At 38.9% G+C, this 19211-nt stretch overlaps 2 protein-coding genes across 5 annotated transcripts; both read right to left on the minus strand.

Moving 5' to 3' along the window:
* Positions 1–5103: 5103 nt before the first annotated feature.
* Positions 5104–8676, minus strand: LOC106568879 (uncharacterized). Of its 3 annotated transcripts, none has more exons than XR_006758751.1 (3): positions 8392–8676; positions 7745–7996; positions 5104–7152 (listed from the first exon to the last, which is right to left on the minus strand). XR_006758751.1 is itself a non-coding variant. In XM_045693976.1 (2 exons), the coding sequence occupies exons 1-2, from the start codon at positions 8050–8052 to the stop codon at positions 6795–6797; spliced, it is 666 nt and encodes a 221-aa protein (XP_045549932.1). In that variant the 5' UTR covers positions 8053–8153; the 3' UTR covers positions 5104–6794. The 3 variants fall into 3 exon arrangements, 1 of the variants encoding a protein (XP_045549932.1); XR_001320410.2 differs by having other exon boundaries at positions 7745–8153; XM_045693976.1 differs by lacking the exon at positions 8392–8676 and having other exon boundaries at positions 7745–8153.
* Positions 8677–9824: 1148 nt separating this feature from the next.
* LOC106569009 (proenkephalin-A-like) lies at positions 9825–17476 on the minus strand. Of its 2 annotated transcripts, none has more exons than XM_014139941.2 (3): positions 17200–17476; positions 16843–16983; positions 9825–11003 (listed from the first exon to the last, which is right to left on the minus strand). In XM_014139941.2, the coding sequence occupies exons 2-3, from the start codon at positions 16978–16980 to the stop codon at positions 10455–10457; spliced, it is 687 nt and encodes a 228-aa protein (XP_013995416.1). In that variant the 5' UTR covers positions 16981–16983; positions 17200–17476; the 3' UTR covers positions 9825–10454. The 2 variants fall into 2 exon arrangements, with proteins under 2 accessions (XP_013995416.1, XP_045549933.1); XM_045693977.1 differs by having other exon boundaries at positions 17298–17443.
* Positions 17477–19211: the final 1735 nt, after the last annotated feature.

Genomic DNA, 19211 nt, shown 5'->3' on the forward strand with positions numbered 1-19211 from the left:
CACACGCTGCAGCCCATTTGGGAATTTGGGATTCCTAACTTCCAAACAGGGATTCCAACCAAGTTGCAGGAGTCCACTCCAGTTGTGGGGAATTATTCTTATCAACAGTGGTAATGTATTCGGTGAGATCAGTCATATTAGAAGAGTGATCTGGGACAAAAGTACAACATTCATCTCCAATGATTGCACAAGTGCCCCCTTGACCTGCCAAAAGATAGTCAAGAGCCTCTCTGTTTTGCTGAGCCAGTTTACGCAATTATTTTTGCATTTCCCTGCGTCTCTAGAGATCCCCCGTATTTGGTCTAGGATACATGCATATTGATTTTCACAGGGAAGAGAGAACACGTTATAACAGTTTCACACCAACCTTGATAAGAATGAGATTGGGGCAAGGATATCCCAAGCTACAATCTAGTGGCTCTCCTCATGTTTTAGGGGCATATATGTCTCTAGAAGCCTTTCCAAATCATAATTATAACTATTGATAAATGATCCAACCCAAATTTAGAATGACAGTCCTTAGTGCTTCATGTTGGTTCTATCACTTTAATTTAAGACCGCCAACTTAGCACACACCAATACTGGCAGAATGTACATTTATATATACAGTATATTCATCTTATTTTTCTAGCATAAACTTCTCTCATCACTTGTAGTAATGACAGATTGGTATCTCAATGCATTCTTAGTCTAAATTACTATAAATGTTGCAGTGTGCAGACCTCCACAATCAACCTGACAATTTTGGATAAGCCTAAATCAATTACAGGCACTGTTGACCACCCCCCTCCCGGCACCCATCCTTCTGGTGTTTCTTCATGTTCTTCTTCAGAAAGTGTTTCAGTTCATCCTCTCAATGGCGCATGTTCAAAGTGGATGGCCCTTGATAATGTCTCTCACCTGAGCCGCCACTGTCCTTTACAGTCCATTATGTCTTTGTCCATTTTCCTACCAGTACACCAGCATGTTTGGATGGGATCTTTCTCCAAGCTCACTCCACATGGACACATGTCGCACTCCTGAGAGAAAAGGCATGAGAGAAAAGGCAGTTGATAGTTTTGACTGGATGCTGTGTACAGGTTGCTGGCTCGGACTCAGGTCTCACAGTAGAAGTGGTGAAAGACCATACTGAATGCCATTGTCGACATTGCTTCAGCTGGTTAGGGGAGGTTGAGGTTCACACAGTTCGTGGTCAATTGATCCCTTCCATGCATCTAGATACCATCTGTGGTCACCTTCGCCATTACCTCAAAATTGGCTTATACTCACCTATCATCTTGGCGATCTCATTGCAGAGTTACAGGGTCAGGGAGTTAGAGGGCTAATCCTTAGGGAGAAATTCCAACCATCCAGCAGACCCAATCTGGTGAAAGTTGTTATTGAAGCAAGATAAAAACAAAACATCACTCGAGGTGGGGAAAATGTAAACCCATTTGGAGTAACTCAACCATTACCAACATATTTTTCCTTTAACTGGCAGGCATGTGAAGAAAAGCTATATGCATATTTACCAAAGGCCCAGGGAACCAAATTTGCATCTTTACCATAGGGGACCGGTAATACCCCTTTGGATACATGACTCACACCTTGACTCACATCGTGACTCATGCGTCCTAAAAAACAACACTGCCTGTTAAATAAAAAATAACAAATCAAATTACAGCTCTTGATAACTCCATAAAGGAAATAATTGTATCTCATAAGGTAATGGTTAAACAGACTAGAGACAGGTGTCCCAGACTCAGGGGCAGTGCTCTCACCCTGACCTTCACGTGGCCTGAATCACACATAGGACTATTGATAAATTATAAACTTGTTTATGATCCGGGCACTTTTAACTGCTCTCCCAAGGCACTTGCCTTAGTAAGACTTTCAAAGGGAGAGATACATAATCATTCATAAACATGTCGATATGAAACCTGTTGATTAACAAATCTGCTAGGACCTTCAAAAGGTTGATTTTGGGATTATCAATTCAATATTCAGTACTAAAAACATTTACTTGGATCAACTTCAATTCTGGAAACAGTTCAACATAATGAAAAAAATATTGTTTTAGATTACATTACCTTATTTAAATCACTGGTACTACCTAAACTATACAATTAAGTAATTGTCAAAAACGTGTATGAATAATTGAATAAGACCTCTGTCCCAAATTCCCACACTGTCTCTCTTACAACCTGTTGAGTTCAGTGAGTACTGGCGGCTATCTATTGTTCCACCGGAAGCTTATCTCTAACTCAAACAACAGATGACTTAAACACAAGAGCAGTGGACCAGGCCTTGCAGAGCGAGCGGCCTCTAATTTAATATCAGTCCCAATGCTCAATCCCTCTATCTTACTTCTTCAAATTACTAAGATATTGCATTATTAGAGTGCTATCTGAAAGCCAATTACAATTCACTTTGTTACTTTCACTAGTCTCCATATCTGTTTCCTTCTACTAGTACTCGCTTCTCAATCTACTACTACTAATATACACGGATCACTCTCAAACAACGTTCTGCTTTTTCCCTTATTGCAAGGTTTAAAACAAAAATGATACCTTTGTCCATATTGGAAGGCATGGTTTTCATTTTAGCCTACCCTAACAATGTTACTTTATATATTAATTTCACATTTCTATTGGATATTCACTTTCTGTTTCCACTTATTAAGATGTCTATGATTTTAAGATTAACATGTAATGCTTTGGAGGGATCAATATGTATTAACTGGGTTGGCACTGTCTGTCAGTCCTGTGTAGACGGCGCGCTCGGTCCATAATAAGTTTGGCACCTGAAACAGCAGAGACAGGGAAACAGATGCAGTTTCCATTTTGCCTACTCACGAATTGGTTTAGAATGTCATCATTTGGGATTTCAATGAAAACGCCATCAGGAGTACAATACATTGTAGCCTTAAGTTTAGTTAACAGAAAATCATTGGTTCTATTTAACAGGGTATGGGGTTTATTTCAAAATGTACTACCAGGTTGGAGGAAATCTCATAAGGATTTATAGTTTTATTAGTTAGGAGTAAGTCAAGTCCCGTATAATGCTTTAACCTTATCTTTATAAAATTATTCATAAAGGGACCACTGAACTTTTTGAATAATTTTTACACCACTTACGTACATCTAAGTGTGGGTGTGCAAGTTGTATATTATTATAATAATTTATATTGTTACTTCATCTTTATCTCTAGTAACCCATTATACATTTGTGTTACATCACAAATTCCTCCTCTACACCAGTGTTCTATTCATACAGGGGTTTAAATATTCACTCGTGTTCTATTTAACAGCATTTTTGGGAGTAGTACCTTCTTTCATATCTCCACATACATAATGATGTTATTCCATCACACTCCACTGATGAGTCATGTTATCCTCATGTAATCTAAAGTCATGTCACCCTCAGAGATATTTTATCCTCATTACTAATGAGAAATGTAATCATGTTATCCTCGTTACTAATCGTGACATGTTATCCTCTGAGACATGTTACTCGAATGAGATTTCTGAGACATGTTAGCCTCTACCTGTAGACACCTCCCTCCACCTCCCCCTAGAACCGTAGATAATGTTATAGATAATGTTATATAAAACTCCGCTCACACAGAACTGGAAAACTCAGCTTACATTCACACTGGAGGTAGTCCCCTGACAGCTCTTACTCACTCAGTACATTATAGCTACATTTCTATCAGCTTATTATCCATATTTCAATCTTAATAGTAAATTTTTTATCCATTTATTATCCATATTTCAATCAGCTTAACACATCCTTCCACACTTACTCAACCATACACAACTTTCACATCCACATAGTATAGAGAATTACTAGTGACTTATTACCCCATGTGCATCTTCAATGATTATCTTGTTGTTACTTGCTATGCACCGTATGTATCTCCTGTACATTTTTAATAACACGTATTCATAAACAACTTGTGTTATTTGTAGTGGCTGCAGACCACGTAGACATTTCTTATAAATGCCTACAGACAGCTGTCAGCGGGGCTTTCCATGGTACCATTACGCCCTCGCTCTAGTCTTTTCATAAGCCTTCTCTCTAGAAAACTATGGGTACCTTTTTATGCGTTACTTACCTTGATATTATTTTTAATCATTTAAATGTTTTATACAGATTCAATTAAATTGACTTATTGAAGTCAGAAGACATGTCCCTCTTGTTTGCGGTCCATGCGTCTCCTCCTGGACAGCTCACAGTAAGGATCTGGGTGGGCCTCCTTGTCTTTTGGTCAGACGGGAATTTCCCTAACGCTTCATAAAATGCGCCACCCACTGGTTTCTCACAGACCCCCACTGGAAAGCTCCGCAGGCAGAATCAATCATTCTGTTCGTTAACACCAAATTGTCAAAATTATTACACAGGGACATTCAAAGTCAATCTTAAATGAATAATTCTTTGTCAGCATGCTGGAGAGGTTCCAACAAACTTGATGCACCACAGTGAACGTCTGTCAGGAGCTCCCACAGGGCAGTCCCGTTTAGTTTCTTTATATACTCATTGCAGACACGTTTCATAGGCATAGTTCATAGGGTTGGTTCCGTCATGCGTCTGGCACCATCTCTTATCTTAAAGAACATCTGTGACTCGTTTCAGGAAACTAGGCGTATGTCGCACATCACTTCTTCACAGAAGAGCCATTTGAACGTCAACTTTTTTTTAAATCAAAATGTGTTTTTTGGGCAGAAATGCCTTCTGGAACATGTGAACTTTTATGTGCCTTAATAACAAACTTGTATGCCATCCGTAAATACAAATAAAATGGTTAAATTATGAGTGTAGTTTGTAGGCCATACGGTTAGAACGCCTCAGACAGAAGTTAACACATCCCCTTTACAGACTTCAAATGAGTCCCGAGGGGCTTGTGGGGGAGTCGTCGAGCAAAATGGAGAACACCATCGTTCCATAGTGGTCATATTAGTTTGTAGGCCTAAAAATGTTGTAAGAAGACCGATTTTCGGGATGTCTCATGATCTGACAAACACCACTGTAGCTCAGCCACCTTCCTCCGCAGATGCGGAAGGCAGACACAGGCGGATGCGGTGGATTGAGACCAAGCCCATAAATATCCATCTTAGACTGATAGATTTGGATGGGGATTCTTTTTATTATGTCACTTACAGTAGATTGACACACGGGTGCGTCAATAGACGTAAGGATTTAACATTTAAAAACACTTTACTTCAAAACATGTTGGAATCAACACACATGACATCTTTGTCTCTTACATCTTGGCAATCCAGTTATGGTAAGGATTATTTAACATTGTTTCTATGTACTTATGGACACGGGTAACAGGTTGAACGGGTCTTAAAAGACTGCCTGGAGTTTTTAACAGGTTTTTACAGTTGATGCAACACCATTGTTCCATCATTTGGTGTTTTGTAGGCTTGGGTGGTATCAAGATTGTCATACCAACCTTGTGCCATACCGGGATATTCAGTAACAATGGAATTTTTATACATGACCCTAAGCATGATGGGATGTTAACTCATGAACCACACCGGTGTGGAAGCACCTGCTTTCAATACACTTTGTATCCCTCATTTACTCAAATGTTTACTGTATTTTGGCAGTTACCTGTATATGTGACATTTGTATCTTAAAGCATAATTGAGAAATAATTAATTTAAGTTCAAATGTGACATTTTGGCCTTATCCAGGCGTCCTTTAAGACTCCATAATGATAATCTGTAAGTGTTACAAAGCAAAAATGTGTGTCTTCTGAAGCTTTACTGCTTGCTCTGTAATATGAGTAGTATTTTGATTTAAATAACAATTCTTACATTAATTTATGAATATTGAAAAGTCTAAACATGAATGTAGAAAATATACATTTTTTTGATTGAGCAAATTGTTCTATATATTATTAAACACACTATTGCCATATCAAAGTTCCAGAGTGGGATCTCTGCTACTTTTAGAGTTATAATCCAATCTGTAAACATTAACAACAGAGTGAATGTGAAAATGGATTCAAAATGGTCGCCCTGTTACTGATTTTCAGGATGTGCAATGATATGTGCAAGTAAAAGGAGTGCTGTGATTTGTTGCATTGCCAACTATGCCAATTCCTCTGTATAAAATAGGCATTAACTTTGAAAAATGTATTGAAAAGGTACATTTATTTTAGTATATTTTCAATATTCATGTTTCTATATTCATAAATGTAACATAATCATATTTTTTGTAATATTTAATTGAAATCGAAATACTACTCATATTACAGTGCAAGGGGTAAAGCTTCATATTACAACTTTTTTGTTGCTTTGTAGCACCAACAGATTAAACATTGTGGAGTCTTGAAGGAGTCCTGGGTAAGGCCAAAATGTCACCAATGTTCTAAAATCCATAAATGTTTTGTAATGCTTTAGGTTACAAATGTCAAGTATATGTAAACGATCCTTCCTCCAAAGGAGCATACTATGGATTACGTTGTGAAAATCCAAAATACCATGGTATTTTTATGTTCTAGTTTCGCAAGGAATCACCATCTGTCATGTGGCTTTACTTACGTTCTCAGCAACACTGGACATTTGGTAAGCAGCTACTCCCTCGTTTCCCATTCATTCAACGTGCCTCCAGCACAATAGATTTTCCAAACATCAGTTTGCTTTGACAGACAGTTTACATTTACATTTACGTCATTTAGCAGATGCTCTTATCCAGAGCGACTTACAAATTGGTGCTTTCACCTTATGATATCCAGTGGAACAACCACTTTACAATAGTACATCTATATATTTTTTTGGGGGGGTGGGTAGGATTACTTTATCCTATCCCAGGTATTCCTTAAAGAGGTGGGGTTTCAGGTGTCTCCGGAAGGTGGTGATTGACTCCGCTGTCCTGGCGTCGTGAGGGAGCTTGTTCCACCATTGGGGTGCCAGAGCAGCGAACAGTTTTGACTGGGCTGAGCGGGAACTGTGCTTCCGCAGAGGTAGGGAGGCGAGCAGGCCAGAGGTGGATGAACGCAGTGCCCTTCTTTGGGTGTAGGGACTGATCAGAGCCTGAAGGTACGGAGGTGCCGTTCCCCTCACAGCTCCGTAGGCAAGCACCATGGTCTTGTAGCAGATGCGAGCTTCAACTGGAAGCCAGTGGAGTAGGCGGAGGAGCGGGATGACGTGAGAGAGTTTACTACACACAATGGAAAGAAGAGGGGGGTTGGTCAACCTCCATGATGACTGTAGTAATAATGAATAAGTCACCAGCAGCATAAGACAAAGCCGGGCAGGTCCATGGTAACGGAATTACGCTGAGACTCAGATTTTTCACTTTAAAAATGTATACCTAACAAAAACCATTGATTTCAAAGTTGAACAACCCATAGAACTCTATGCACAGGGCCACTTTTAACAATTACGCTGAAAAACACATTTACAGGAAGAACTATGCAGATGCAAATTTGCATCTGCACAGTTTTCCAGTGGAACGTTTGTTATTTATTTACTGTCAATTGTTCAAAGTAGTCATTGTGCATAGAGTTGTATGGTTTGTTAAACTTTGAAATCAATGTTGTTAGTTTGGTATACATTTTAAAGTGAATAATCTGAGTTTAAGCATAATTTCTGGTTCGTGGAATTGCCCAGCTTGCATTTATAGGTGAACGCATGCTTGTTAACAGGTGAAAACTCTTCTTCACTGAGGGTCAGTACAGTTCCCCCGGCCCCAGATACACCATATTCAAGTAATCAAAGTCCTTATGGAAGATGAGTCATCAATTGATTACCTTGTCAGCCACTCGGTAGACTTTAGCCTTGTCACTGCAGTCACACAGGTAGTGGTGGACCCTTTCTCCTTCACTAGTCTTGCAGTCTCCTTCATGCCCTCCTGGTTGACATCCCACAGAACCAGAGACGCCCAGGGGGGGCAAACTTCTCTGCCATGAGCCGGCCAATGCCGCTGCCCGCCCCGGTGATCAGGACGATTTCCCCAGTGATATTTTTCTTCTCGAGTCAGATGAACGGTCTGACAAATGCCTCTATGTTGTAATAGATGGACATTACAATGAACTAAGGTTTCCAAGAGGACATTCATTTTGCTGACCGCTGGAAAGACAGTTCTGTTGATTTTTGGTTTAACTGTTGTATGCTGGCTAATTTGTTTGTGATCGTTGGAGTTCCTAATAAGCAATAGACCTAATGAATAGATTGCAGATTAGCATGATTTGATCTAAAAAGTTCAACATTCAACTGATAATATAATGCATGAAATGTACTCATGAATCCACACGCCAAGCACAACTTCAATTCAGTGATGTAGACAAACTTTTGGTGCACTGAATGATAGGATAGAGCGAATATTTTTTTTTTTTAATCAGGGCAACATCATTTCCGTATTTAAAAATGTATCAAAATGTAACCGATGCAAATTTACCTCAATAGACAATCAGCTCAACCTTGGATATTTTGTATCGCCTCCTTTCAACACTGGACATTCGGGTCTTTAATCGACCTTTGCACTCCTCGGCGATACAAAACGGGAAAACGGAAATTAAAGCAAAAAAGATAGTCACTAAAACAGGCATTTGTCAACTTATTTCTTGTTGACATATAACTACCTTCCGCGTGGTTTCTTCGTTGCTTTTTCCGTCTTCAAGTGCCTGAACAGCGCGGCCGAGCACCCCCTAGATTTGATCTGGAGCCTCTATGTAAGGTCACATGACACCCAATCAAAACTCGAGTAAGGAATTATGGGATTTAGGTATGTATGTTTCTCATTCAAAAGGTCCTGCAGGCTACATTTTTAAACATTCTTTAGATGATTTATATTTTAGCATGTAAAAATAAAAACATATTTTGTTCCATACAGAAAATAAATGACCAACTAGATACATACATAATCATTTGATACATAAGTAACAATTCAAAAATGTTTTAAGCATATGACTAATGAGGGATGACAAGACATTCAATTATTTTGCATTGATTAATGAATACCATTAATATTTTGACATCTTCCTATGTGACATACCCATATATAGAGCTTTGATAGATATGATAGATATGCATATATACATTTGATAAAGGCCTTATCTATATGATGTATGCATCTGCCAACATTTTGGAAGTGAAAATCTGTGGATATACACTGAGTATACAAAACATTATGAACACCCGCTCTTTCCATGACATAGACCGACCAGGTGAATACAGGTGAAAGCTATGATCCCTTATTGATGTCACTTGTAAAATCCACTTCAATCAGTGTAGATGAATGGGAGGAGACATGTTAAAGAAGGATCTCTTCAACTCAATATTAGGAAGGTTTACTTAATGTTCTCTACACTCAGTGTAGATATGATGGCGCCTCTGAACACTGAAACTAGAGAAATTGAAGATATATAATGAATGTGTCAGAGTGGAGCGGGGCTATCAATCCTCTTTTGTAGAAATCTAACTTGTGAATCATATTTAAAATACTGCCTTATTGTTATGAAGAGCATTCTTCATATAGACCTCTAGGGGGGATTAAGTTAAGCTAAATATCTAGCCAAGCTGTGAAGTTTTGGGACTCTGTGAAGTTGGGGGAGCTAAGAGAAAACATCGAAGGATAATATTTAATGTGTTCGTTAATATTTTGTGTTCACTTGAGCAACGTGTAAAAAAATATAGACAGGGCACAAAGCACCTACATTTGCTTAATAAATCTCCCCCAAGCTGAGTGAATCTGTCAAATGAATCCAATCCTCACCATTAACACCAGAGTTATTATCAGGTGGGCGTGGCAGAGTGAGACAGTAGCATTAGCTCCACTTCCCAAGCTGACAAACACATCAAACAGCCAGAACAAGACAGAGTGGAGTCCAATTATTTCTGCAGGATTCATGGGTTTATTAGGTTTTGTACAACTAATTGGTCTCAAATGCTGCTCTGTTCTCTATAGAAAGAACACAAAATGAGGACATTTTCAACTGAAAGCAACATGTTTCGACATCAGCATACTGAGATAAGTGTGAGCACGGTGGAAAGTTGTACTAGCCACCAACATATTTCATCTTACCTTGCCAGGAGATTCTGGGCAATACTAAATAACCAAATAACAAACTGAAAAACGGTTTGGATGACACAACAATACCCTACGTAAGTCTAAAATCAACTAACACTTAAAAAAAGTTAACTATCCATTTGAAAACAGTGGCAAGTCAAAGAGAGAAAGCAAACAGGTCATGCCATGATTGGTTTTCCACACATGCCCCAGCCGCGTACACCACAATGAACACGGGTTCATTTATAAATAACCAAACCCATAAAACATACAGTACAGGTTGTCATAAATGGAGTTATCATCACCTGATAGGCTAAGTGTTTTTTTGTCACAGTAAACCTTAACAAACAAAAAGCAGCACAGTACAAGCACTACAACAGAATAAGAATGGATGATCTGATCAATATTGAGAGTCCAGACTCATCAGGAGGGTTTGGAGAAGGGGCCGACCCCTAGTCCATGAATCCTCCATATTTCTTCTGTATCTCAGCCAGGGGGGAGTCAACCTCCTGCCCCTCCCAGGAGCGTTTCAGGAGCCCCCCCTTGTTCTTCTGATCCTCCAGCCACTCGGGCCTCCCTACCCTCCTCATGAAGCCCCCATAACGCTTCTTCAATGGCCTGCCCACCCCCTCCAGAGCCCTGAAGTCCCCCCCTCTCCTCATGAACCCCCCGTAGCGCTTGGCCAACTCTCCGTCCCTCTGCCCCTCGGCCTCTGAACTCAGGATCTTCAGGATCTCCAGACGGATGTCCTCTTCCTCAGCCACTGGGATGTTCTGTCCTCCCTGCACTCCTCCATCCTGTACGGGTGGGCTCCTCCTGATCATGAACCCCCCGTAGCGCTTCATGAAGCCGCCATACTTCTTGGCCAGCTGGTGCTGCTCGCCCTCCACCTCTTCCTGTTTGATTTCGTCAACAGCGACAGGCTCCTCCTCCAATAGGACGTCTCGGCAGAGGCGGAGCTTCGTGGTGTCCAGGCTGCCCTCACATTCTATTGAGCATGTCTGCAAAGATATGAAGGGGAGGGGAACCTCAAAACACAGAAGTGGAACAGAGGCTCACAAACCCATTTCCTTTCTGTAAATCTAGTTTTAATTGGAGACTTGTCTCTATCAAGGGGCACATGGTACACAGCCGTGAAGAAGCAATATATTGTCTGGAGTGACATAGTGATATATGTTTTTGCCATAAAAAGGCACATTGTACATATAGAGTAGTGTTTAATTAGACAATATTTAACTGGGGCACATACAAGTTCAATTCTGGTGCATGAAATAACAGGGTGCGGCCGCAAAGCTCCAATGCTAAAGAGACACAGTTGGATGTACAAACAAATTTATTCTATTTGCCTATACCAACATGTTATGATACTTCTCTATTAGTTTTAAGAGTAATTAAATAAGTTAGATGGGAAACAGATGGAGGGACACTTTTATCTGGTTCATTTTACAGCTTCTGGCAAACACAGATAATGAGATGTTCCTCAAAGCCTGTTACTAGCCTACATCTAATGCCTCATAGCACTTGTCTTTTTATTTCTGAGCACATCAAAGCAGCAGAGATGAGGGCTTTTGTATAGCCTACAGATAATTCTGAATACATTATCTCACGGAAAATAAACTTCTCAGATTCATTTTTATTTTACTTTATTTTATTGGAGATATTTGAATAACATGAAAAAATTATCTCTAAGAACAATTATAAACTGGGTGGTTAAAGCCCTGAATTCTGATTGGCTGACAGCCATGGTATATTTAAGCAATAAGGCACGAGGAGGTGTGGTATATGGCCAACATACCATGGCTAAGGGCTGTTCTTATGCAGGACGCAACGCGGAGTGCCTGGACACAGTCATTAGCTGTGGTATATTGGCCATATATCACAAACCCCCAAGGAGCTTTATTGCTATTATAAACTGGTTACCAACGTAATTAGAGCAGTAAAATAAATGTTTTGTCATACCTGTGGTATACGGTCTGATATACCATGGCTGTCAGCCAATCTGCATTCAGAGCTCGACCCACCCAGTTTATAACGGACCGTATACCACGGGTATGACAAAACATTTATTTTAACTGCTCTAATTATGTTGGTAACCAGTTTATAATAGCAATAAGACACCACAGGGGTTTTTGCTTAAATAAACTCTCTCTGAAATATGTCAATCAAACCCTGAGAAAATGCTTGAATTAATGAAGAGTAACATTTAATTGAGGCTGTATTGAAGGTCATAACCACTAACATGCTGCCCCCTGGTGAGGCTAAAACACACTAAGGTCACAAATAAAGACAGGTTTGCTGGAGACTGAACTCTTTTTATTTATTTCTTTATTTAGGCAAGTCAGTTATGAACAAATTCTTATTTTACAATGACGGCCTACCCCGGCCAAACCCTCCCTTAACCTGGACCACGCTGGGCCAATTATGCTCTACCCTATGGGACTCCCGATCGCGGCTGGTTGTGATACAGCCCGGGATCGAACCAGGGTCTGTAGTGACACGTCTAACACTGAGATGCAGTGCCTTAGACCGCTGCGCCAGTCTGAGCCCTCTTACCTTTCGTCGTGGTACATTTTTGTAATTTGTTGTCCGATGTTGACCATTTGGGATAAACTAGTACTATTAATTGTCTAATCTGATTCAGGCACTCCGAAACCTGCCTTTAAACTTCACGAAGTGAAAATATCCCTGGAAATTGAAAATGCGCAACAATCTTGGTTTTAGTATAAGCTATATTGTTGTAAATGTCTCAATTAAACCAAATAGGGTACTAGGGGGTAACTAGAACCCCCCTAAGAACAATGTCTAATTGCTGACACAAAAAAGCAACGTTTGGAAAAAAATTGGTATGTGGATGAAGGTCATGCTTAGGCGAATGAACTATAAAGGGAAATAAATGGCTACAGTTTACGCTTTTTTTGTTGTTTCATGAAATGTTGTTTTTAGAAAAGGCATAGGCCTTTTAATCAGTTTTATTTAGAAATTCTTTAGTAAGTAATACTTAAAAGCTAAGTCTAGTTATCTTATTTTAATGATTTAAATAAAATATGGGGGAAATGGGGTTGCACAATCCCCAAATCTGGAACAAATTCAAGAAAGCATACAGTATTATATAGAGCTATTATTGCATGCAGGGTTGGGGAGTAACAGATTACAAGTAAGGGATTATCAAAAAAACGGTAACTGTAATCCGTTACGTTACCAGCAAAAATATTGTAATCGGATTATAGATAGTGAAAAACTAGATGATTACTTAGGGGATTACAGTTACCGTAACAGTTAAAACATTTTTTTGACACTTCCCTGTTTTCTCAATGACATTCAAATCAGAATTTAGAAAAGGCACAAGTTTAAGTTTGTTCCACCTGAGCAAGACTGACCACAAGTCAGAGACCACTATGATGACATACCAAGTGGCTTTGATGGATCGTAGGAAAAGAGCGGGAATAGGCTTGTGTAAGCTACATTCCAAGTTATGTCTTCCAATGGTACGACTGCTGTCTGCATTCAAATATTATCCTATTTGAATAAACGTTTGGAGGTAAGGATGACAGCAGTGGTGTAGTCTACGGTGATACGGGTATCACTTATTATTAATATCTACATAGCACATTGATGTGAATCACACTGCTGCTCTCTCATTTAGCTATTTGCGCCTTACAGATTGTGGTTGTTGTGGATGGCTGTTCACAAATCTAAATGTGTATTTGAACCCAATAATGGTTGATTTAAAGAAGTTTAAGCTGCCTATCAATCACTGTTTTTTAAACCAGTGGACAGCCAATGAAAAATGTGCTCTTGCAACAGCTGCACAATGCGGATCCCAGATTATGGAATAAAAGTGGGGCTTTTATTGCTCAGTCTAATTCATGCTGATAAAAAAATGTCATCCATAGGCCTAAAGAACACGCGTTCAAACTCGCACACTTTTTATAGACTTAAAGGGGAAATCTGTAGGTGCTACATCCATTTTTGGACTAATAATATATATATATATATATCCACTGATTCTTGAAGAATATAACTTAGTTCAACTGTCACACTACATGAGAACCCAAAATATAAGCTTGTTTTTCTCCAATGTTTGTAAACATTGTAAATGTAAACAAACACTGTACTGCCTCATAACATGGTTAAAAAATAATTTTCATATCATGGATGGTCAGTCCTTGCATCTAAAGCTCTGTCTATTAATCTGAGAGTGGTTACATTTCTCCAGGCCCATTCCTCAGCCTTTTGCCAAAACAGAGGTGGGGTGGGGTTTTGTTATTGTTTCATCTGTGGTTTTACCCTTTAAACAGCTGCATATTATCAAGATATCAAAGTGTCACCAACAAAAAGTTAAACAATAGGCCTATAGCAAATGTAGAATATGGCATTCATTTTTCACATGTAAAGAGCACTTTTCAGTGGTGCTCAAAGCATGCCATTCCATGAGTGCAGAATTTATTTTTCCTCCATGACAACAAAATCATAAACAACGGAGTAGGGCTGGCTAATAAGTTCTTAGTTTTGGGGTCATGCTCAGGTAAAACAATTTGGCTAATCTACAATTCCATATTTTCCAAGACCTATTGTTGAAGATCAAGGGGTATAACATTTATTGGAAGGACTGGAATTCTGATAGACTTTGGTTTTTAATATTAAGATATAATTTAGTAAAAATATTATATGTAGCAGAAAGCGATGGGTTAGAAGAAGCCTACATAACCAACCCATAAAGTAAAATTTGACATCCATATATGTCCAGCTATGTAAACTTTAACATTGATTTATCCTGCAATAGATGTGGTTCAATGGGTAACATACATTTTTGTCTTCTTCTAATGCCGCTTAAGGGGAAAGAAATCTAAAAGTAACTGGATGTAATTAGATTACGTTACTGAGTTTGGGTAACCAAAAAGTTACATTACTGATTACAATTTTGGACAGGTAACTAGTAACTGTAACGGATTACATTTAGAAAGTTACCTACCCAACCCTGATTGCATGGAACTCCGTTCCATCTCATATTGCTCAAATAAACAGCAATCCTGACTTAAAAAAAAACAGATAAAGCAACACCTCAAGGCACAACCCCTCACCCCTATTTGACCTAGATAGTTTGTGTGTGTATGCATTGATATGTAGGCTATGTGTGCCTTTAATTATTTTTTTTTATATTTCTGTCCTTGAGCTGTTCCTGTCTATTAATATTCTGTATTATGTCATGTTTCATGTGTTGTGTGGACCCCAGGAAGAGTAGCTGCTGCTTTTGCAACAGCTCATGGGGATCCTAATAAAATAAAATAAAAAAATAAAAAATACATGTCACCATTAATATCCACACTATGAGGAGATTTGATGTAAAGTCCCTCTTTTTAACTCACCTGCACATTCATTTTCTGTTCTTTCTTTGTTGTTCCTTTTCCATACAATCCATTATGTACAATTGCACTAAATATGATTTTAATAATGCAAGATTTTAAATCCCAGCAGTCTTTAAAATTACATTCAGGAGCAAAAGGTTTTTAATAGTTGTTTTTAATTCATAATTTAATTTTTTTTAAACATTGGAATATAACATTTAATAACAATAACTTAATTAACTCAGTGTAACATTGATGTGGCAATTCTCTTATGCTCTGCTATTGCACGATTCTAATTTGTACCTGTAGGTCACAAATAAAGCTATCGCCAGTAAAACTGGAGCACAACTCATGAGCCCACCTCCTGCACTGCTCACACCTAATCCAGTCCCCACCTGTGACTGAAAACAATGGGAGAGATATCAATTGAAAAGCTATCTATCTATATGACATAAAATGCTGTGTAAAACAGCTCAAATTCTATAAAGTTGCATTAACTGTAAAGCTATCAGTAACTAGTGGAAACATTTACCACTGAAATTAAGTTACGTTGCCTTTTTTATGTATTTTACCTCAGACGATCTGGTAGTAAGGTTGCTAGCTAGTACTCCTAGCATCTTATGCTAACTAGTTAGCTGGCTAGCATTTACTGCTAGAGAAGTTGCTAGCTAGCAAGTTAGCATAAACTAGCGCTAACTGGGCTAGTCATTGTCTAAATGACAGGTAGAAACACATTCATAACCATAAAGGGTGGCGAGTGGCCCCCAACACACTTATCCAACATATTACTACTTACAAAAAAAATCTACATTTTTCTCTCTAAACAAGTTGATTATTTAAGGCTTTCCTACTAAAAAAATATAGATCTATCTTCATTGGAATATATCTACAACTTTTTTTAAATGTAAAAAAAATTGAGCAACTTACCACAAAATCCTTTTGTTGAAATAGCTCCAAAATGATGACACAGAGGACATTTTTTGTTCAACAAGAACAGTGACAGCCAGGGAAAGTGTTGGGGAAATATTTTGATGACATCTTGTGGTCTTTATGTGAATTACGGGGGGGCAGTTACCCCCTACTACCCTACTCATGTAATTTGAAAAACTGAATGACGGGTGCAAAGAAATGTCTCGAGGTTACATGTCGCCAGTTAGACCAACAACACAAGTTGTAGCCTACATAAAAACCAAAACTATTATAACATTTCATATTGATGCAGTTAAAATGATGGGTTTCCTAATTTAATTGGTATTACATTAATTGTCTGCCTGCATCAAAATAAATGAAAAGGAGCTTAATAAAGTCGTGTTCCAAGGATACATGCACCTCATGCAACATTGCCTCACATTGAAATCACAAAAATAAACAGGTGGGTAGCCTACTGCGTAATCTTTCCCACGAAAAAGTGACGCGGAAAAAGTAGCACCCAGTTACTTTACTTTAAAAACATTTAAATTAAAACATGTCCAAAATGTACTAATTGTAGACCTACCAGAGTGTTAATTGCCGTCTGTTGTCCCAGTATGCGGCTGAGGCAGAGCGCACAATCCTTCTCGCAGTCCGCTCCGACCGTGAGCGCAAAATACGCACAGAGAAGCAGCCTCCATAGTGAGTTCCCCGGGACAGCCATGGACTGGAGAACATGTGTTTTGGGAGAGAATCCACCAAGACTTGATTAGAAAACGTTTGTGATTAAGAGTTTTACTTACTGTTCATTTCTCACGAAGTCCTAAATCATGGACTATACGAAAAAAGCCATTTATATCCTTAATTGGACACTAAATTCAACTCAGTTATCCTCATTCCAAAGTTGCCAAGAAAAAACAAACCATCAAAAGCCAATACTTGCCTCTGTTTTTTATGCTTAGTTCAAGCCCTGTGGTGTTGCAGTAGGAACTGTTGATTGTGAGGTTTTATACCAAATATATTATTTCCCCCGGTGCTTACCAAGTCGCTGGAAAAAAACGCATTTAGAACTGTCGCGATTGAGCCAATCAGCTTTCTCTAAAGTCTCACGGACGGAAGAGCTCGTCGTTCACGAAGCCGAATACTCAGGAGGATGCTCAAAATGGATGCTTATGAGTGCTGAGTTCATAACGCAAGTTCAGTATCTTGATAGGTATAAGTAGTCCTCAGAAAACGTAATCATTATGTTTCCAGTCGTCAGAGGGGAATTTCACGCATAGACTGACGCAATTCCTATTCCTTAGATTTATTTGACCTTGTAGCCTATAATAGGATGTTTGGAAAATGTAGGCTATCCAGTCATACTTTGACTACAGGTGTGGTATGTGAGTCACTCCTTATAATAATCTTTGTGTTTGCATTTAATAATGGGGTCCACACTTGTTTGTTTTAACATAATGACAATTTTCAGTTAATTTTGAAACATGGTGTACCAGTTATTTGAGTCACACTGCCACGATACATCACTGTATTATATGTCATGAGGTAACAGAGATCAACAAAAATGACTTCTTAGTCAAGTCATAAACTATGAGATGATAATCCTGATGATAGCACACACACCTTTCTGTTGAAGGAGCAGTCCATAGAGTGGATTGTGTTCTGTGCCATAGGATATGGTGCCAGACTTTATAGCTACGATATTCAGAGACACACTCATCTTGCTCTGAGAGACTAGGTCACATAGGGCCAAGAGTTAGCGCCTATTTAAGATATATGCACCCGTATAAAAAAATTAAAGGCAATATGAATCATCATTATTAGCAATCTCTTTAGTCAATACACACTGAGTGTATAAAACATTGAGGACACCTGCTCTTTCCATGACATAGACTGACCAGGTGAATCCAGGTGAAAGCTATGATCCCTTATTGATGTCACTTGTTAAATCCACTTCATCATTGTTATTAGGAAGGTGTTCCTAATATTTGGTATAATCAGTGTATTTTTTACATAGCGATTTGTTACAAAAGCGTCCAATGAGATATGTCAAATTGATTCCCTAGAAAAAGTTTACTTGCTGAATTCTGTAGAAAAGTCCTAGTCAGGCAAGGACAGATCATTTTGTATTGGACCTAGGCTTTTAATTAAAACTTACCTTATACTGTTAACAGCCTTGTTTGCCGTCAAACTGTTTGTCAGGAAAGAGGAGCTACCGACAGTAATATGAAGTTGAGAGCAGTCAGTTACCATAATTATGGTCTACAGCTGTCTTGTCCTTATCAGAGTGAGTAAACAAAGAAGCGTACCTAGTCAGATAAAGGGAGGTGAGAGGTTGGGAAGGAACTTGGTAATGATGTTCACCTCTGATTAATGCTGATTCTGCCTCTGCCTAGACTACTGGACCTGAATACAGTAGTTTACAACTGTGCTCTAAAAAGTAGTCTGTTTGGTTCTCTCTTCAAATCCTATTGAGGTGATATGAATGTGCGTGCCATTGTGTGAGATAAACAATGCCAATGATCATGCAGATAATAATGTTGATGACAATGATGATAATGATGAGGACGTGATAATGATGATAATGGTGAAGATGTATTTAACCTTTATTTAACTAGGCAAGTCAGTCAAGAACAAAGTCTTATTTATGACGGCATACCCCGGCCAAACCCTAACCCGAATGACGCTGGTCCAATTGTGCGCCGCCCTATGATGAAGACGAGTCCTGTTGAGCAACAGTTTATGTAACCCCATGGTGCTATTACACCCATATTACTGCACTAAGCTCTCCTGATGAGATCAGCATGCCAGATGAAACCCCGTAATAGTTGTTATTTCATATAAATGAGTTATTTTTCCTGGAGCAGGGGAAGCTAGTAGGCCAACAAGCTGGGTAGATGAAATACTACTGTGCTACAATATGGCTTCCAATGCCCCCTGGTTCCTAATGTCATT

This window comes from Salmo salar, chromosome ssa14, assembly GCF_905237065.1.
Source record: "Salmo salar chromosome ssa14, Ssal_v3.1, whole genome shotgun sequence".
Lineage (NCBI taxonomy): Eukaryota > Metazoa > Chordata > Actinopteri > Salmoniformes > Salmonidae > Salmo > Salmo salar.